The sequence below is a fragment of the Alosa sapidissima genome, chromosome 23 (genome assembly GCF_018492685.1).
Source record: "Alosa sapidissima isolate fAloSap1 chromosome 23, fAloSap1.pri, whole genome shotgun sequence".
NCBI lineage: Eukaryota > Metazoa > Chordata > Actinopteri > Clupeiformes > Clupeidae > Alosa > Alosa sapidissima.
Window position 1 is genome coordinate 22,586,967 of NC_055979.1, and position 17,804 is coordinate 22,604,770.

General features: G+C 45.8%; 1 protein-coding gene across 2 annotated transcripts in view; it reads right to left on the bottom strand.

The window, feature by feature from the left end:
- Positions 1-8,702: 8,702 nt before the first annotated feature.
- The window catches only part of pi4kaa (phosphatidylinositol 4-kinase, catalytic, alpha a), a 50,725-nt gene continuing 41,623 nt past the window's right edge, over positions 8,703-17,804 (bottom strand). For both annotated transcript variants that reach the window (XM_042080490.1, XM_042080489.1), the window contains exons 47-54: positions 16,263-16,372; positions 15,725-15,829; positions 14,727-14,852; positions 13,950-14,070; positions 13,297-13,456; positions 12,427-12,516; positions 11,265-11,348; positions 8,703-10,551 (exon numbers count right to left, since the gene is read on the bottom strand). In XM_042080490.1, coding sequence (XP_041936424.1) covers positions 10,500-10,551; positions 11,265-11,348; positions 12,427-12,516; positions 13,297-13,456; positions 13,950-14,070; positions 14,727-14,852; positions 15,725-15,829; positions 16,263-16,372 — 848 coding nt within the window. In that variant the 3' untranslated portion in view covers positions 8,703-10,499. The remainder of the gene's footprint in view (positions 10,552-11,264; positions 11,349-12,426; positions 12,517-13,296; positions 13,457-13,949; positions 14,071-14,726; positions 14,853-15,724; positions 15,830-16,262; positions 16,373-17,804) is intronic.

Consider the following 17,804-nt stretch of genomic DNA (forward strand, 5'->3'; position numbering starts at 1 on the left):
TTGGGTTGTTTTTTGTTATGGTTCTTTCTCTTAAAGTCCAATGCGAGGGGTTTTTACTGTCGATGACCGTAGGATGCAGCTATAGTCATTATGAACTGTTGAGCACTGTTTACAAGCAACTTTATCCTGGAATCGTTGCCCCCTCACCCCCGCCACAGTCTGCTTATGAAGTGTTCTTTTATCTTAGATGTTACACAGCCATGGTTGGGTAACGCCGTCTGTGTTTGGGACCATCAAGGCTTTTTTTTTTTTGTTTTTTTTTTTTTTTGTTTGTTTACTAGCGTCAGGAGGAAACGGGGTAGATCATCTCGCATGATGAGCCGGTGGGCTTGTTGACTGTGTCCATTAAAAGTTTATTACCAACTGTGCTGGGCCGAGGTCTGCCACAGCACACCAGTGCTGAGCCTACAGCCTGACGTTATCTTCGCTGGTGTTATCGTCATCCATACATTTTTGCAATAGTGCTCTCAGAGAAAGAATGGCAAAAAATTATGGTTTAACTTCACCCACGTTTTTCTGTCGAGCTGGTTGCCATTAACCCACTTAACTCCTCAGCTCAGACCTTTTTTTTTTTTTCCCCTCCCTAGTCATCCATTATTATGGAGGAGGATTCCAGGAGAAAGTTGCTGTTGATCTCTTGCATACTTGTCAGCACTTAATCAGTTTTACCATCAATGTCTATGAAGAGAAGTGTTGGGTGGCAAGATTTTCTTTTCTTGTAGGCATTCAGATTATAGCTGAGAACTATAGAAAGAGAGAGCAGGGGGGAGGGTGGGGAAGACGACAAAGTTTCAAACTGTGACAATAATATTTCTACTTCAAGACTTCAGGGATGGTTCTGCAGCTTTTAAATGTGGAACTTTCAACTACATTTGTAAGACTGTGTCTACTGTGTCAATTTCTGTATTTTAATGATGAAAAGCAAAACACTAGTTTCCTATGAAAATAGATTTTAAGAGAGTGTGTCCCATTTCAAACAGCGCCTTGAAAGAAAGGTAGGGAGTGTTCATTTAAAAAAAAAAAAAAATACTTTAACCTCCAGAATGTTTTAGAACAAAAAATAGTAGTAAGCATAAATTGTATAAACAACAAAGATTAAAAAAAGCTCATACCCAAATTTACAGACTATTTTCTAAACCAAAGCACATTTTGAATGATTGACAGCTTGTCTGGTATAGAGATACTTGTGTATAATCTCATTGTTTACATAAACTCTTACAGTTTCAGACCTCAGGTGAGGAGAGGCCAATCGGAGAACGCTTCTGCGTAGGTCACCGTCTGAAAGGAAAAAAAGAAATTCTCAAAATGCATTAGTTCTCTTGTACAACAACAAAACCCATAGCTGTATGTCTTTAAGGGGTGTGGTTGGGCATCCTCATATGACTGCTAGAGGGATTTGACTTATGACCAACCACTCTGTGATTGCCTCTATGGACGTGCTGAGGAAAAAAGCGATTGTAGCCTAGAGGCAAACAATAAGCATTTTTGAAGAACATATCTCTTAAGTGCGTAAAAATTGACTTTTATCAGAATACTCTGCTGCTTCATTTTTTGTTTGTTTTTTTTGTTTTGTTTATTTTTTTTGCTTTTTTTTTTCCAGAGCTATGTAAATAGGCGTGGAAACCGTGAACACAAAACAAATTTACCTCAAAGTAAACCTTTTAGGATTTTACTTGCTGCATATGTTGTGGAGTGGAAAGAGTCCTCTGTCTTTCCTCTCAGTGTTTAGTCTTTTCTATTAGTATGTTGCCGTCGCTGTTTTTGTTCAATGAGCTGCCTGTTTGTGAAAAGAAGCTCCTACGCTCAGACTGGCCTCTCCTCAAAACCACATTGGTGCAAACACTTATTGACAGTGTTCACTTTTTTATCAAATGTCTATTATCAGTGATGAATGTATTTATTTGTTTTTTTGTTTGTTTGTTTTTTTTTTTTTTTTTATCCTGTTTTCACTTTGCTAAAATTCACTTTGGGTGAGATAAGGTGTTTCAGGGTCTTGATTTTACGTTTGAAAGCAAGCAGAGAGAAATTTTGAAAGATTACAAAAGCATGATGACATAGAACAGAGCCATAACCTCCCCCTTAGTTTAACCTACAAGAACCGAAGGTAGAGAAGGAATGTACAGGTCTCGTGATGTGCTCATCGGAAAGAAAGGGTGAAATTAATATCACTTAATAATCCTTATCTCACTCAAAGCATGCATGTGCTCCGAAGCGTGTTTTCCTGTAATGGACACTTGAAAGCTGTTTGTCGATTTTAAATGTGACCCCGTGTCTGTACAGTTCCATGACTTGACTCAGAATGGGGACCTTTAGAATGGTGGAACAGACTCGAGTATGTGAAACCAATAATTTGAAGCCAAGTTGGTGTTGTCATGTGTCCACGCATCAAGGCTTTATTGCTTGACTTCTCTCTTTCAGGCGGAAGAATGGCTTTTCTTTTTCATTAGCAACATGTGAAGGCCAAAGCTTTTTGTAAAAATGAACATTTTACCTCATGCAGAGTGCCCAGCTCTAGCCGCTTTTAGTTTACCCACGCCGGTCACCCACATCTTAATGTTTTATAGAGGCATATTTTGAGCTTGATGAACTGCACTTTCAATGCCTTTACGTGTTTCTTATTTCATCATTTTATCACCTCACTTTGTCCTTCCAAAGCTTTAAACCAAGTGCGCAAAAAAATGGAAGGTGCTTGGCCACGAAGTGAAATTCTCTTCTGCTGTTGCTGCTGCTAGAACAGTGTTCATCATTGCTCATTTGTTTTCACTCTCAAACAGTCACTAGAGCCACTCATTTTCATCTCTCATAGGACATCCTCTTCAGTACGCCATGTAGGACAAACTGCTGTAGAGCTACCAAACCTGAGTCAACCAAACCAAAGTCTCTTGTATGTGGGCCAGGTCGGGTTTGTTCCATTCGTCATGTGTTTTAGGCCGTGGCATCACCCAACTGGGGCAACCACGCCACCATGTTCAACCCTCAGTCCACCGTTAGGCCATCACACACTCTCCACCATTGCCGACTGCTGCAGATTCTTTTTTTTAAATTTCTTTCATTGCTAATGGAGCAGCTCTGTAGCAGCTGGTGCTGGAAATGTTTGCTTATAGATGCATCCCCTTTGGCTTCTAAAACATGTGAGGCTTCTCCCTTTCATAATATACCTTTTGTGGGTTTAAAGTATATATATATTTTTTATTTTTTGGTCTTTCATAAGAGCCTTGAGCATAGTACTCTGACAACACCACGGTTTCACGTTTCAATTCCTCGGAGAGCTTGTATTCAGGTCAGAGCTACATGGGAAGCATGCAGCTCAAATGTTTGTGTTATGTGAACACAATACAATGTACAGAGGTGAAGTCATCTTGGCATCCACAGTCTTACAGTCTTAATGTACAGCTATGAGAAGTCATTTTAGATTCTTTTCATTAAAAATCTTGATCAAGAAAGCAAAATGTCATGTTTTTTTTTGTCATTGACTTTGTACATGATTTGGTTCATATGCATTCCATGTACATGTTTTAAAACTGTGAGTTTCATTTTTTGTGTGGCAGGATGGGTGTAGAAAGTGTGAGAGTGAAAGTGTGGTGGAGGGTTGGATAGATTGGCAGATGTAGCCTATGCTGTGAGGTGGGGGGTGTTGACTGAAACAGTTGGTTGGAGAGGGCACTGATGTCTACTCGAGTGTGTGTTGGGGGGAGGGGGGGTTGAATGGTGGCAGCAGTGTTTTAGTGGTAAGATGTAGAGTGGTAATGATGGAAGCGGGGGTGGGGTGGGCAACAGAAGGAGAGGGTCAGCAGTGATTGATGGTCCGGGTGGGGGCATCTCTTAACCCCACCCCTTGTTTCGGGCCGTGCCACTCAGCCTACGCCTGCCATCTGTGAACCCCCTCCGCTGCTCGGCCAATCCCAACAGGCCTGGTCGTGCTCCCCGGCCGCTCCTCGCCCTCTCACTCACTATTCCGTGTCCCTCAGGCACACACACAAACACACCCGCACTCGTTGGCCCTGCCTATTGTCTCTGGCCAGCCTGCCCCGTGTGTGTGTGTGTGTGTGTGTGTGTGTGTGTGTGTGTCAGGGGGCTGAGGCCCTCTCCACCCTGCCCCCGAGGGAATAGAGGGGTTGGCATTTTTACGGCCCCTTGTGTGGCTGATTTCTACGGGTCCTATCTGGCCCCGCCTCAAGTGGTGTCACATGCCAAATGACCCTGAATGGGGTCACATCCAGGCAACAATGAGCTGTATGTTGATGCTGCCGGCCAACCCCCCCCCTCCCCCCCCCCCCCCCACCCACCTAGGCCTCCTTGCCCCCCAAGTCTGCTAAGGATAGATTAACTATAGTCACATCTGCGAGGAGCGAGAATCACATGCAGATTTTGCTGGAGGTCCCCCCTCCCCATCTGCATGAATGAATGGTCATTCACTAGGCTAATGTGCCTGATTTCAGCATCTGCAGCTACATGCAAATTGATCCTCCAGATATTAGAGACATGTGTCCTGTTCCCCCCCCCCCCCCCCCTTTGCTTTTAACTTTTTTTTTTTTTTTTTTTCAGGCCAAGTAGTTGTAGAAAAAGGTCTCGGCTGTTATCAAATAGCAAACGATCAAATTAGTCATTTTCACTAATGGCAAAAAAAGTATGTGTTTTTAAGTGTATGGATAATCTCGTGCAATTGTATAAGCATAGTAGTGATTTTTTTTTTTTTTTTTTTTTTTTGCTCATTCAACCCCTCAGAATTTCTCCTGGCCTTTTTATTTTTTGTGCGAAAACAAAAGTCTTTAGAGGTGGCATTGGACAGTAAGAGGGCAGGTGTCTGCTTTATGCTGTATCAGCGCAGCTGCTGCCATTACAGCTCTGGATTAATGCAGACACAGAAAGAGAGAGAGAGAGGGAGAAAAGAGAAAAGAGAGAATACAGGCGTATAAACCTGTCCCCCCCCCCCCACACCAGAATTCTCCCTTTTCTCCCTCCCTCCCTCCCTCCCTCCTTTTCCTCCTCCGAGCTGAATGTAGGGGCACCGGGCGCCTTTGCCACACTGATGGAGTGAGGGGGAGGAGGGAGGGGGCCGGAATGAAAGGGCACTACAGGTGGTGGGCACTGGCCGGTCGGCGGGCGCTTTAGCGTGGCGTCCTGATCCTTTCAGCCGAGGGGGGAACAGTAGAGCAGCAGCCACTCTGAGAGAAGGGTCCTGCTGGCCCCCAGAATGCACCGGTCCTTTATGCGCACTGTGCCATGGCTCCCCACAAAACAGGCTTTGGGACGCAGGCATAATGGAGAGAGGCATTCTCTGGGTGCTGCAGGGAGAGCCCCACAAAAGGCTGAAGGAGGCAGGAGCCGGGAGAGGGGGACGGGGGGGCAGATTTAAAGTGAAATTCTGACATCTGAGCCCTTTTTTCTCCTTCAGTTTTTCATTTTCTATTCAAGAAAATGCAAATGTTAGGTACAAGCAGAGAACAGACTGCTGCAAGGGTATTGGAAGGAATTATTGCAGGTACATTTGTGTTTTAGTAGGGAAAAATGACATGCACACGGATGTGTGAATTTAAAATGAACGCAAGACTGAAACCATTTCTAACACCATAAAATGTAGATAATGTACCACACGCACACTGGTGTACACCAATTCTTAACCAAAAGCCTTACCATTCACAAACATAAAGCATCATCTCAGGTTCTTTGGTGTTTTTTCTTCATGGTAGGGCACCTTCTAATATGCTCTAAATGGAAGTGGCTCCTTTAGTGGTAATACCAACCGTGCTTTGGTAGAACTCTTAATCGGTAGCCATCAGCTCGGTATGATTAACATTAATGGCCCGCGCCTCCCTGTGCTCTCTCAGCACTCACATGTATGGAGATTTAGAGCTGAGACCCTCAACGGCCGGGCCCACACTCGCTCTCTCACACACACACACACAGACCTGCTGCATCCAAATTCAGTGGTGGCTTTGGACTCATTCATCACTGTCAGATTTCATTAGGTATGTGTGTGAGGGAGAAAGTGTTTGTACGTATGTGTTTGACAGAGGGTGGGGGTGAGGGGGGAAGAGAGAGAATAAAGTGAAGTGGTTTGCAATGAAAATTCACATCACCCTTTTCGTTGCATTTTCCTGTTGTGGTGCAAGTCATGGAAAAACCGCAGAAGGTGAGGAGAAGTGAGGCTCAGGTAGTAGTATGTTGGTGTCATGCATTTGTAACCTACAGTACGTGTAAAAGCAGGGTTGATCAGCTCTCTGCATTTACCAGTAAAACCAGTGTTACGGCATCTTCTCGACTCAACTCGTCTGAACTGGTCAATTCAGTCAAGAATGTTTCTTCTCTCTTTCATGCTATCTGGATTTCCATACCTTCATGTGCAGACATGCCAGTTTAGCAATCCAAGGGCTAAATATCAATACTGATACTGTTAGGTGCCCAGTGTGTGTAAACCAGTGGAAAACACATTGGTCCTGCTGAGGTGATTGTGTTAAAATCACCATACACACGTTTGAGCTTCTCTTCACATGACACACATGGGACTTAATTCCAGTAGATATTTTTTTCCCTTTCACCATTCTAGGAATCGTCTCTGCCTGTCGTCTGGCTTTTAAAAAGAGCCTTTGTGACAGCCAACCTAAGTGATGGATGCCCTGGCTTCCCCTAATTAAGGTGCTTTTGAGTCTAATCTGGTTTGTGGGGCTGAGAGCATCATGTGCGTTTCCCCCCATGAAGCATGTCGTGGGTAGGGGTAATCTCGTGTGGAAATCTACCCACCGCGTGGACAGAGGGGACCGGCTTGTGGTAGCCGGTGCCCTGCTCCATTCATGCCTGCCTCTGCCCTCTTTTGTCGCGTGTTTGTCCGGTTTGTTTGTGAGGCCAACAGCTTTAAGTGCGCCCGTTGTCGTGGCGACGACGACGAGAAATGTTTTAAAGCTCATAATCTTTAAGCTCATTATGATACAGGGTAACACTTTTGTTCTGCCGCTGCCGTAGGTTCGCACCTTCGAATATGATCTAATGGCAGAAGACGTGCGTGTGCCCGGGATTCAGGTAATGCTTAAGGCAGGCGCGCGGACCAGACGTCGTCTCATGACAAGAGTGCTGAGCAGGGCGAGTGTAATGGGGCACAATTTTAAAAATAACTTTCATATCCTCTTATGTGAGAGGATGACGGGCACGTATTAGTAGGCTTGTCTCCTGTGGCAGCTGACCACCCAGACCTATGGCGCAGCCCCCTCCCACCAACAGGAGAAAAAGCCCTTAGCCTATGCAGATCTACAGTGGGAGATGGGGGGAGGGAGCAGCCTATATATACCTTTCAATACTGTGCAATTGCCAAAGAATACATAAAAAAGGACAATCAAATCAATACATAATAGTCTTCATATAGCCTAAGACCTATGGTTGGTCTCTTTTAACCTGCATGTTGCACAAAACTGGAATAGTTTTCTGAGAGGGGAGAGGATTATGGGCAACACCTTTTATTCATTCTCCACCTCTCCTACTCCAGCCCCCCTCCTCCCCTCCAATCCCCTCTCTCGTTTGCCCATCTCCCCATGGAGGGGCTGTGGGGAAAGGTTTCCATAGCAACCCAGCATTCTCACTAATGTATGGATGGCGGTGGAATTCCAGTAGTCAGTAAGAGAGTGGGCAGCAGAATGGAGGCATGGAAAGGTGGGGGCTACAGTGAGAGAGAGAGTAGGTAGACACAGAGAGGGGGGAAGTAGGCGCGGGATGGGGTGTGTGTGTGTGTGTGTGTGTCTTTTGCTCAGGCTCTGGAGCTTGTGATCTTCGCACCTCTTCTTATGAACCTGCAGTAGGCTACGTGTGTGGGGTGGAGATGAGTCTCTTGGAGAAAACGGGAGGCCTATATATATATATATATGTGTGTGTGTGTGTGTGTGTGTGTGTGTGTGTGTGTGTGTGTGTGTGCATGTGTAGTGGCGTTTCTGTATGTTCCAGGCATAGGCTGTGCTGTAAAGCTCTGAGGCTCAGAGTAGGGATGAGGGATGGGGAGGGGGTGGGGGGAGGGGGGTGGAGGGGGGGGTGGGGGGGGGAGCAGGATGGACGGCCAGTCGTTGAGAGGTGCCTTAATGAGTCCAGGGCTGGTTAACGTGGCTGATCCAGGCTGGAGATAGTGCCCATGTGACCTCCCACTTATGGATCCGCTCAGCAATTCTGCGCCTCCTGCTATATCATCCTCATTAAATATTAATGGCCGCAGGACTCAAAGTATCCAAATACGCGCCTACCCAAGGCAATCCTGGACTTGTAAGATGAACCACAAGAAACACGACTCCAACAGCACTGCAGATATCATGCAAGGTTAAAATGACCCATCATGCTATCGTAATACCACAGATTTACAGAGAATACTCAATGTTATGCATTACCTACCAGTTCAGTTTAGTTTGACTTAACATATCTCTAAGTTGAGATCTAAGTCTCTAAGTTACTTGTTAGAACAGCAGCACCTGCATTGCCACTCATTTATTGATGAAAGACAGACTTTAGAAAGACAAGTTAATACCAACAATTGAGTTGTTTTATTGCTATTAGTTGTGATTTAGTTAGGCAAACATCGCATGGAGGTGGCCTAACATCGCATGGTAGCTTTATTACAGTTCCTACATAGTGGCTGACTGACATAATTGCAGATAGATATAGACCAGACCTAAAGCACTGTAAGATTCTTTGAGGAGGAGTTAAAAATAAAAGCACAGACAAGACAGCTGTTTCCATATACTGTCGTTTATATTTAGAATTTGATCAAACATGTACATTTCAAATGATCTTATTTCAACTGGAGCTCGGACGTTGTCATACGTTCAACCACTCACTCACACACACACACACACACACACACACACGCGCACACACACACACACACACACACACATCCATACACAAACAGACACACATGACCCATGATTCCCAATGAACAAAGTTCACATAATAAAGCCCCTGAATCCCACATGACCTGCTGGCAGAGGATGTGTGTGTGGTGTGGTGTGGTGTGGTGTGGACGGGGGAGGGGTGGGTCTCGGTCCACATCTCGAGCTCTGCCAGAGGCTAGTCATACAGGAGTGTCCGTCTCCTCCCTACCCCCACCTAACCCCCCATCCCCCCCCCCCCCCCCCGGGCCCCTTCCCCTCCCCTCTCCTCTCCTCTCCTGCCCCCTCTGCTTTATGGCTGCGGTCAGCACACTACCAGGGCCAAAGGCCGGCAGAAGGCCGGAAAGCAGCGTGCGTGTGTGTGTGGGGGGTGTGGGGGATCGGCACCCTTCTGGTGTCCACTGCTGGACGGCCGTACAGATAAAAGGACGGAGTGAGTGGGAGGGGTCAACAAAACGGCAATGACTCCTCCATGTAAAAGGTGAAATGTGAAAAATAATATCTATATATATATTTATATGTCTATAGTATGAAATATCACATTTACTAACTCAAATAAGACTCAATCTCAATACAGCCTCAGCAAATTTTCAGAAATTTTTAACAGTAACCAACATTTTCTCTCTTATGTCCTCTTCTTGCTTCCTCTGGTTAAAACCACATTAAAACCTATTTATATACAGAACCAGGGAGTGGGATGGGTCCTACTCTAAGACTTAATCCCAAATACATGACCTTAGTTGATAGTCTACAAGTAAACATCCATTTCCCCAGAATTATAATACATCTAAAAAGTAATACAGCTGTCAGTTAAGGGCTATCTCCTGACACATGGTGTGGATATGACAAAGTCTCTGCACTCACAAGGTAAAACACAAGAACGTCTCTAAAACTGTTCAGTCAAACACACGATGGTGATTAAGACGTGCACAGGTTGCATAACGGCCCCAGGGCCTGCAGGGCAAATAGGTTGGTACAGTCGGTGGTATAGCTTATTGGGCTATGCTAGCTGACCAAACCCTGAGGGTCTTCACTGACCGGCCGTGCTCGGAGAGACAGATGGTCGAAGCCTAAGGGGTGAGGGTATTGGTCTTGGTTTTGCAGCACATCGGTCATCTCTCACCAGTGATTGGTGGACGGGCCAGACGGTCTGTCCTCTCCAGTACGTACGGTCAGTGACAACCAATCCTGAAGGTTCAAGTTAAAGGTCAAGACTGCTTCACACTGAATGGAATGTTCCAAATATGGATGTGCACCACATTAACTACAGGGTTAAAAGACAGCCACAAAATCAAAATCAATCGTCAACACCATTTAGATGTACAGTACATGCTGATTACAGTAGCCCAGAGCTGAAATGATTCAAAATGGTGATGCTAAGTACAGTAGCCGAGAGTTCAAACTGACTATCGATGATTGACTACGTTCATGAACACAGCAATGGATTGACTGGCAAAGTCAGGGGTCTGTGAAATATCTAAAGGTTTGTAAAGTGCATTTTTTGTGTCATTGCTTGTAGACCCCTGATTTCAAACACACATAGACACACACACACACACACGCGCGCACACACACACGCGTGTAGAGAGAGAGACTTGGAGATGTGTAGATAAAGATGACAGTCCTCCTGGCTGACGCTCAGTAGGGGATCTGGTTTTGGTAGTACTGAAGCATGTCGTAGGTTTTGCTCCTGCAAGAAGGAAAGTGTAAACATTAGGTTATTTTTTTAGGTCTTACACTTAGAATTACACATTGCAACAGCACCTTGATGAACATTTCATCTGCAGGGTATGTAATGTAGAGGGTCCAAAAAAGGCTCATAGATTTCCACAAGGATGGATTGAATAAGCCGGTCAGGATACTTGGCCTTTTTTTCCAATTAAAGACTTCTATAGTTTTAAAGATAAGTATGTGCTTGTTTTGGGATTGTGATTATTTGTTTTGTTTTTTTGGGCTTTTTTGCCTTTATCCGGACAGGACAGTGAAGAGTGACAGGAAGTAAGTGGGAGAAAGAGAGGTGAGATGGGGTGGGAATCGGGAAATGACCGCAGGTCGGATCCGAAACTGGGTCCCTGTGGGCACTCGGACCCGTACATGGCATGGGCATTGTAGCCTGCTGCGCCACAGCGCATCCATGTTTGGGCTTTTTACATTTTTTTTTCAAGACAAGTATGTGCTTATTTTGGGATTGTGATTGGGCTTTTTTACATTTTTTTTTTTACTATGAGCAAAACCTTTAAACTGTTTCCAAGACTTTCACACAAATGTCCATAGTTTTTTCAGGCATGGCAAAGAGTAAGTCACAATCCCGCCCTGCGTTCCATCCCATCCGAGTCGTGTGATAGTGAGGGGACCGCGTGGCCCAGACATCCTAGACATCGCCCAGGCATCGCCCAGTCCTACCTGCTACTGAGGAAGCAGCTCTGGATGACTTTGATCATGAAGGCCGCAGCTTCCTTCTCACTCATGGCTGGGTTGAACCGCTGCCTGCAGGGACGCAAACACAAACACACATTGTCCTCCTTAACTCCTCGGAGTTCACGATGAAGATATATTCACAAGGACTCAAATTCACACACACACACACACACACACCCTTGAAGACCATTCAGAGATATTATATAACCAAGTAAAAGACTATAAAGTATAAAGACCTCTAGCAAACAAGCGGCCATCAGCAGACATGAGAATGGGCGTGGGTGCCTTGTGTGGGGAGTGGGCTGTGAAGGTGTCATGTTAAAGCGAAGTGAGCCGATCAGGGTGTGAGGTGAACCTGAGGCGGGAGGCGGCGGCAGGAAGGCCAGGTGAGTGGGCCAGGTGAGCGGAACGGTAACGTGATCCACAAATGAGGTCCGGACAGCGGCCCCATTATTTACATTTCAGATTTGCTCGTTGACTACATGCCTTTATCCAGTGGCACTCCCAGGAAGAAGGAGGCTTGACATCTTAACGGTGTGGCTGGGCTCCGGAGTATCAAAACAATGACCAGGCCACTGGGCAGATAAAGACAGCTCAGTGACAACGGATATGAGACTAGCTATTTTTTAGTCGGTTTGGATGAAAGTGTCTGCTAAGTAAATTACATTACATTACATTACATTTGGCTGACGCATTTTTAACCAAAGCGATTAACAACATGGTAACAGTGAAGTTTTAAAGCAATTCTCTCAACAATTTTAGGACAATTTAAAAACGGTTGAGTACAGTAAGAATAAGTGCATCAGTGAGTGCTGTTTTTAAACAGTTGAGTGTCAGTTCAAGACGGCTGGTAAGTGCTAGGATCAGCAACATGTAAATGTAGCTAACTAACTAACTAACTAAATAAATAACCATCACATGTGATGTTCCTTCATCCTTTCTGTGTCGGGGTGCTGCCCCAGATATGAAGAGGGCCTCAGGTGGGATGTGTTGTTGGACAACAGGGTGGTGTGGGGTCGGGTGGGGGTGTGTGGGTGATGGTCTGCGAGCATGACGGGACATGCCCGGTGCTGCGACATGACGTGAGCAGTGGCGGCGAGGTATGCGAGTTATGAGGGTGACCGTCTGGACGGGCTCCAGTACTCACTTGAGGAGCTTGATGGTCTGTCCCCTGAAGCACGGCAGCCCTGTGTCCAGCATTAGAGTGACCAGGGACACCACAGCATCCATGTAGGGCCTGAGAGAGAGAGAGAGAGAGAGAGAGAGAGAGGGGGGGGGGGGGGGAGAGAGAGAGACAGAGAGAGAGAGAGAGAGGGGGGGGGAGAGAGAGAGGGGGGGGGAGAGAGAGAGAGAGAGTGGGGGGAGAGAGAGAGAGAGGGAGAGAGAGATTGAGAGAGAGGGAGAGAGAGATTGAGAGAGAGAGAGACAGAGAGAGAGAGAGAGATTGAGAGAATATAATATACACATCCTACAACGTATAAAGATATCATTGATCTCATTCACCACATGAAAAGAATATCCCGATTTCTGGGGGAATGGAGAAAGAAAAAGGAGGAGAGGGAAAAGGGAGGAGAGAAGGAAAAAAGAATAAAGAAAAGAGTAAGAGAGGGAGTGAAAAATAAAGGAGGGAGGAACAGATGGGAGGAAAGGGACAAAATGGGGGGAAAGAGAAGAAGGAAAGGATGAAAAGCAGAAAGAGGGGAGAGGGAGAAGTTAAGATGAGAAGAGTAGAGGAGCGAGATGAGAGAAGACTCTGTGTCAGGGCTGAGGCCAAGAATCAAACTTTCATGATAGGTGGCCAGGTGTGGTCAGGCAGCCCTGCTTTGTCCACTCCCAACCCATCCTGCCCCCCTCCAACTCTAAATTATTGAGCCGCTCTCTGCCCACTGGCGTTAATTACACCCACACAATGAGAGGGGCTCCGGAACCCGCAACCAGAGGCCCCTTAGCGGCCCTCGCCCCCGCAACCCCAATCTCCCAGGATGCACTGAAATATTTACGCCGTCAGGCGTCTCACCTGACAGCCAGGTATCCTCGCACGCACATCTCCATGAACCACTTGAAGGGGGTGGCCTCCATCTTGCCACCCATGATCATCACCATCTCGTCTGTCAGCTTGATGTCGGGTTCCCAGCCAAGGTTGCCACCGGGGGAGCTCTCAAACATGAAGCCAAAGTCTACACACACACACACACACACACACACACACACACACACACACACACACACACAAACACAACACATACAACACATACACATACAAATATATGTGAGGTGGCATGTGTGCGGTGGCATGTATGTGACTGAGTGGATGCAGAGATCCTGTTGGTCCAGGCTATTGCTTTTGTGTATGGTGAGAGCATGGGAACATAACAAGTAGATTTGGTTTGGAGGGGAAGGTGTTGGGTTGTGACCAAGATGTCCCAATTGTGACTAAAACTATGCCTGTGTGGTGCACTGACCGATGTGGATGAGGTGTCCCTTGCTAAATCTATGGCTGTGTGGTGCACTGACCGATGTGGATGAGGTGTCCCTTGCTAAAACTATGCCTGTGTGGTGCACTGACCGATGTGGATGAGGTGTCCCTTGCTAAAACTATGCCTGTGTGGTGCACTGACCGATGTGGATGAGGTGTCCCTTGCTAAAACTATGCCTGTGTGGTGCACTGACCGATGTGGATGAGGTGTCCCTTGCTGTCCAGCATGATGTTGCCGTTGTGTCGGTCTTTGATCTGGAGCAGGAAGAGCAAAAGACTGTAGGCAGCCATGCTGCGGATGAAGTTATAACGGGCCTGAGAACGAGAGAGAGAGAGAGAGAGAGAGAGAAAGAGAGAGAGAGAGAGAGAGAGAGATTAGCCACAAGCTGTTTTTATACATCCTACAAAGTTATCAATCCCCACCTAAAAAGAATATCCCAATTTGTGATCATGCATTTCTCAAATGGAGTTTCCTGGGAGGACTCCTTAATGGGTGAGGGGATTAGGCAGTAATGCTCATTGCTGGATTAAGTATTAAAAGGCACTATTAATTTGATGTGGCTGTATTTAAAAACAAGAGGAAACACAGTCTCTAACCTGGCATCAGCATGACCCGGCTGCACTAGATTTTCAAAAGCCTTCATCAGCAAAACTGATATATGACAGGACTGTAAGTATCTTAAATAAAATATGAACCAATTACTGCACTGACTGACTTAAAGTGTTCCGAGTTTGTATTTATGTGCAGGCTGTAGTATGGAGATTATGTGTAGACCTCTATAGATTTGAGGTCTATACTTTTGCTATTACGTTGGAGTAACTGGTATGGATTTAATGTATAGTTATGGTATAGACTTGATGTGTAGGCTTCATAATGGTGTTAATGTATAGTGGTCACTCAGTATAGATGTAATGACAAATGTGAGATGTACAGCGGTCAGTCTAGATGTGATGACAAACAGTGCGGTTACCTTCTGGAAGGCCAGTGTAGACTCGTCCCCATACTGATTTCTGAAATAATCATACATGCCAAAGTCCGTCTGTCGGCCCAGCTGGTCACGTGACTTGCAGTCAGGGATGCACTCAATGACCCCACACTATGAAGGACACACACAAACACACACAGACATATGATATAGTACAGGGGTACTCAATAGGCCGCATCCGGACCCAAACAACATTCAATACGAACCGCTATGCTGATTCACTTAACCGACCGACCAACCAACCTACACTAAATTTTCCGCCAACGATTGTATGATTCCATGCTGTTTTTTTTTTCCTTCTTAGTTCTATTCATCTTCTGTTAGGAGGTGGAGAGTTAGGTCTAATCACAGCAGCTGTAACAGCAATGTCAAGGTTGGATGCCAATGGATGTAGATGTGCAAGGTGAATGCTCAATTCTCATGACTGTTTGCGAGCTGTACAGGCGTAGGCATTCAAACTGAATGATTGACATTATTCCTTCTGAAAGTGTGAAAATGGCTTGCTCAAAACTGGCCGACAGCAAGAAAAAAAAAAAAAAAAAAAAAAAAACGCTGATTGTGAAAACCCAGCCTGAGGGGACAGTAAAATAGGCCTGGCTGGCAGCATTAGAAGTGTCAATCTCGATGAGATTCAAGACCGAGCATAACACGTTATTTTTCATTAAATAGACCAAGTGTCCAGGTGTCCGGCCTCATTGATGTTAATGATACCTTAATTGGCAGGGTAAAACATCTTCCTGTTCCTGTCTTTCCTGTGAACTTTTCTTTTGCTGTCTATGGGACAGTGCTCTTTTGCTGTCTATGGGACAGTGCTCTTTTGCTGTCTATGGGACAGTGCTCTTTTGCTGTCTATGGGACAGTGCTCTTCGTCTGTGTCTGTGTCTGTGTCTGTGTCTGTGTCTGTGTCTGTGTCTGTGTCTGTGTCTGTGTCTGTGTCTGTGTCTGTGTCTAAGGTGGGACAGGCAAAGTGGAGCAGCACCCACCCCTGGGGCCGTGGCTACCACTCGGTATGGAAACACAAACAGATCCAGTCCGACCAGCTGGAAGATGTTCTTGAACAGGCCAATGATCTGCAGCGCCAGCATGTCCTATGGAGACACAGCACGAGAGAGAGGGAGAGAGGGAGAGAGGGAGGGAGGGAGGGAGAGAGAGAGAGAGAGAGAGAGAGAAAGAAAGGGAATGGGAGATCAGAAAGAGAGGTTCAAACTTCGTCATTTTCCCTTTTGATTAGGCTTTGATCTTAAACAGTGTTTTAACGACAGATTGCACCATTTACAGCGACAATAGAGAATATTGATCTGAACTAGATTGAGTCAGAAAGAGATAGATGGAAGAATAGAAAAAAGAGAGGACCATGGAGAGAAGAGAGAAGAACGAAAGAAAAGGAAACAGATTTTGATGAGTTGATGAGTTCATAGTTTCTCTGAATGAGGTGACCGTGTGTGTGTGTGTGTGTGTGTGTGTGTGTGTGTGTGTGTGTGTGTGTGTGTGTGTGTGTGTGTGTGTGGCTGAGGGTCTGACCTGTCTGCAGTCGTCGCCCACTTTAAAGATGGCCGCCTGCCAGCACACCCTCCGGGCAGCCTCAGAGTTCTCATCGCCATCCTCCAGAGAGTCAGAGGGACAGCGCAGACCTGCAACACACACACACATGTCATTACATACACATCTCTCTCTCTCCCTCTCACACACACACACACACGTCATTACATACACATACACATCTCTCTCACACACTCACACACACACACACACACACACGTCATACACATCTCTCTCTCTCACACACACACACACACACGTCATTACATACACATACACATCTCTTTCTCACACACACACACACGTCATTACATACACATACACATCTCTCTCTCACACACACACACACACACACACACACACACACACACACACGTCATTACATACACATACACATCTCTCTCTCTCTCTCTCTCTCTCTCTCTCTCTCTCTCTCTCTCTCTCTCACACACACACACGTCATTACATACACATCTCTCTCTCTCACACACACACGTCATTACATACACATACACATCTCTCTCTCTCTCTCTCACACACACACACACACACACACGTCATTACATACACATACACATCTCTCTCTCACACACACACGTCATTACATACACATCTCTCTCTCTCTCACACACACACACACACACACACACACACGTCATTACATACACATACACATCTCTCTCTCACACACACACAAACACACACACACGTCATTACATACACATACACATCTCTCTCTCTCTCTCTGACACACACACACCACACACACACACACACACACACACACACGTCATTACATACACATACACATCTCTCTCACACACACATTATTAAGCATTTATTAAGCATTTATACATCTTTCTTGCACACAAGTCATTATATATATATCTGATGGCGAAATAAAGTTGAATTGAATTGAATATATACACACACACACACACACAAACACACACATACACACATCTCTCTCAAACACACTCTCCCTCTCTCTCCTTCGGTCTCTCACACACAGGTCATTATGCATATACACATCTCTCATACATACAGATGCCACATACATGGAAAAACACATACAACATGAAAGACTTGCACACAGACACATAAAGACACGCAAACACTATTCACATCACACATGCACACAGACACAACTCCACACACTCATATCAGGACGTCGGGACAGGCATCACAACACACACATTACTGTGTGTCCGATCATATGCGCACGTTCAAAGCCCACATGCTGGACATGGCAGCTCCAAAGGGCTACGGAGCAACACTTCAGCACACCAACAACCACTGCACCACCGCCCCCCCTCCTCCTCCTCCTCCTCCTCTCTCCTACTCCGTTGCCTTCATCCCTTCATTCTCTCCTTCTCTCTCTCTCTCACTCACTCTTTCTCTCTCACGGGGAGAGGACGTGATGTGCTGCTAGCATGCCAAGGTCATCATCGAACCCTGACCCAGTGTTTACCTTCAGCAGAGATGCAGGGCAAGCTCCCTGGATGCTAACCGTTATGGTATACA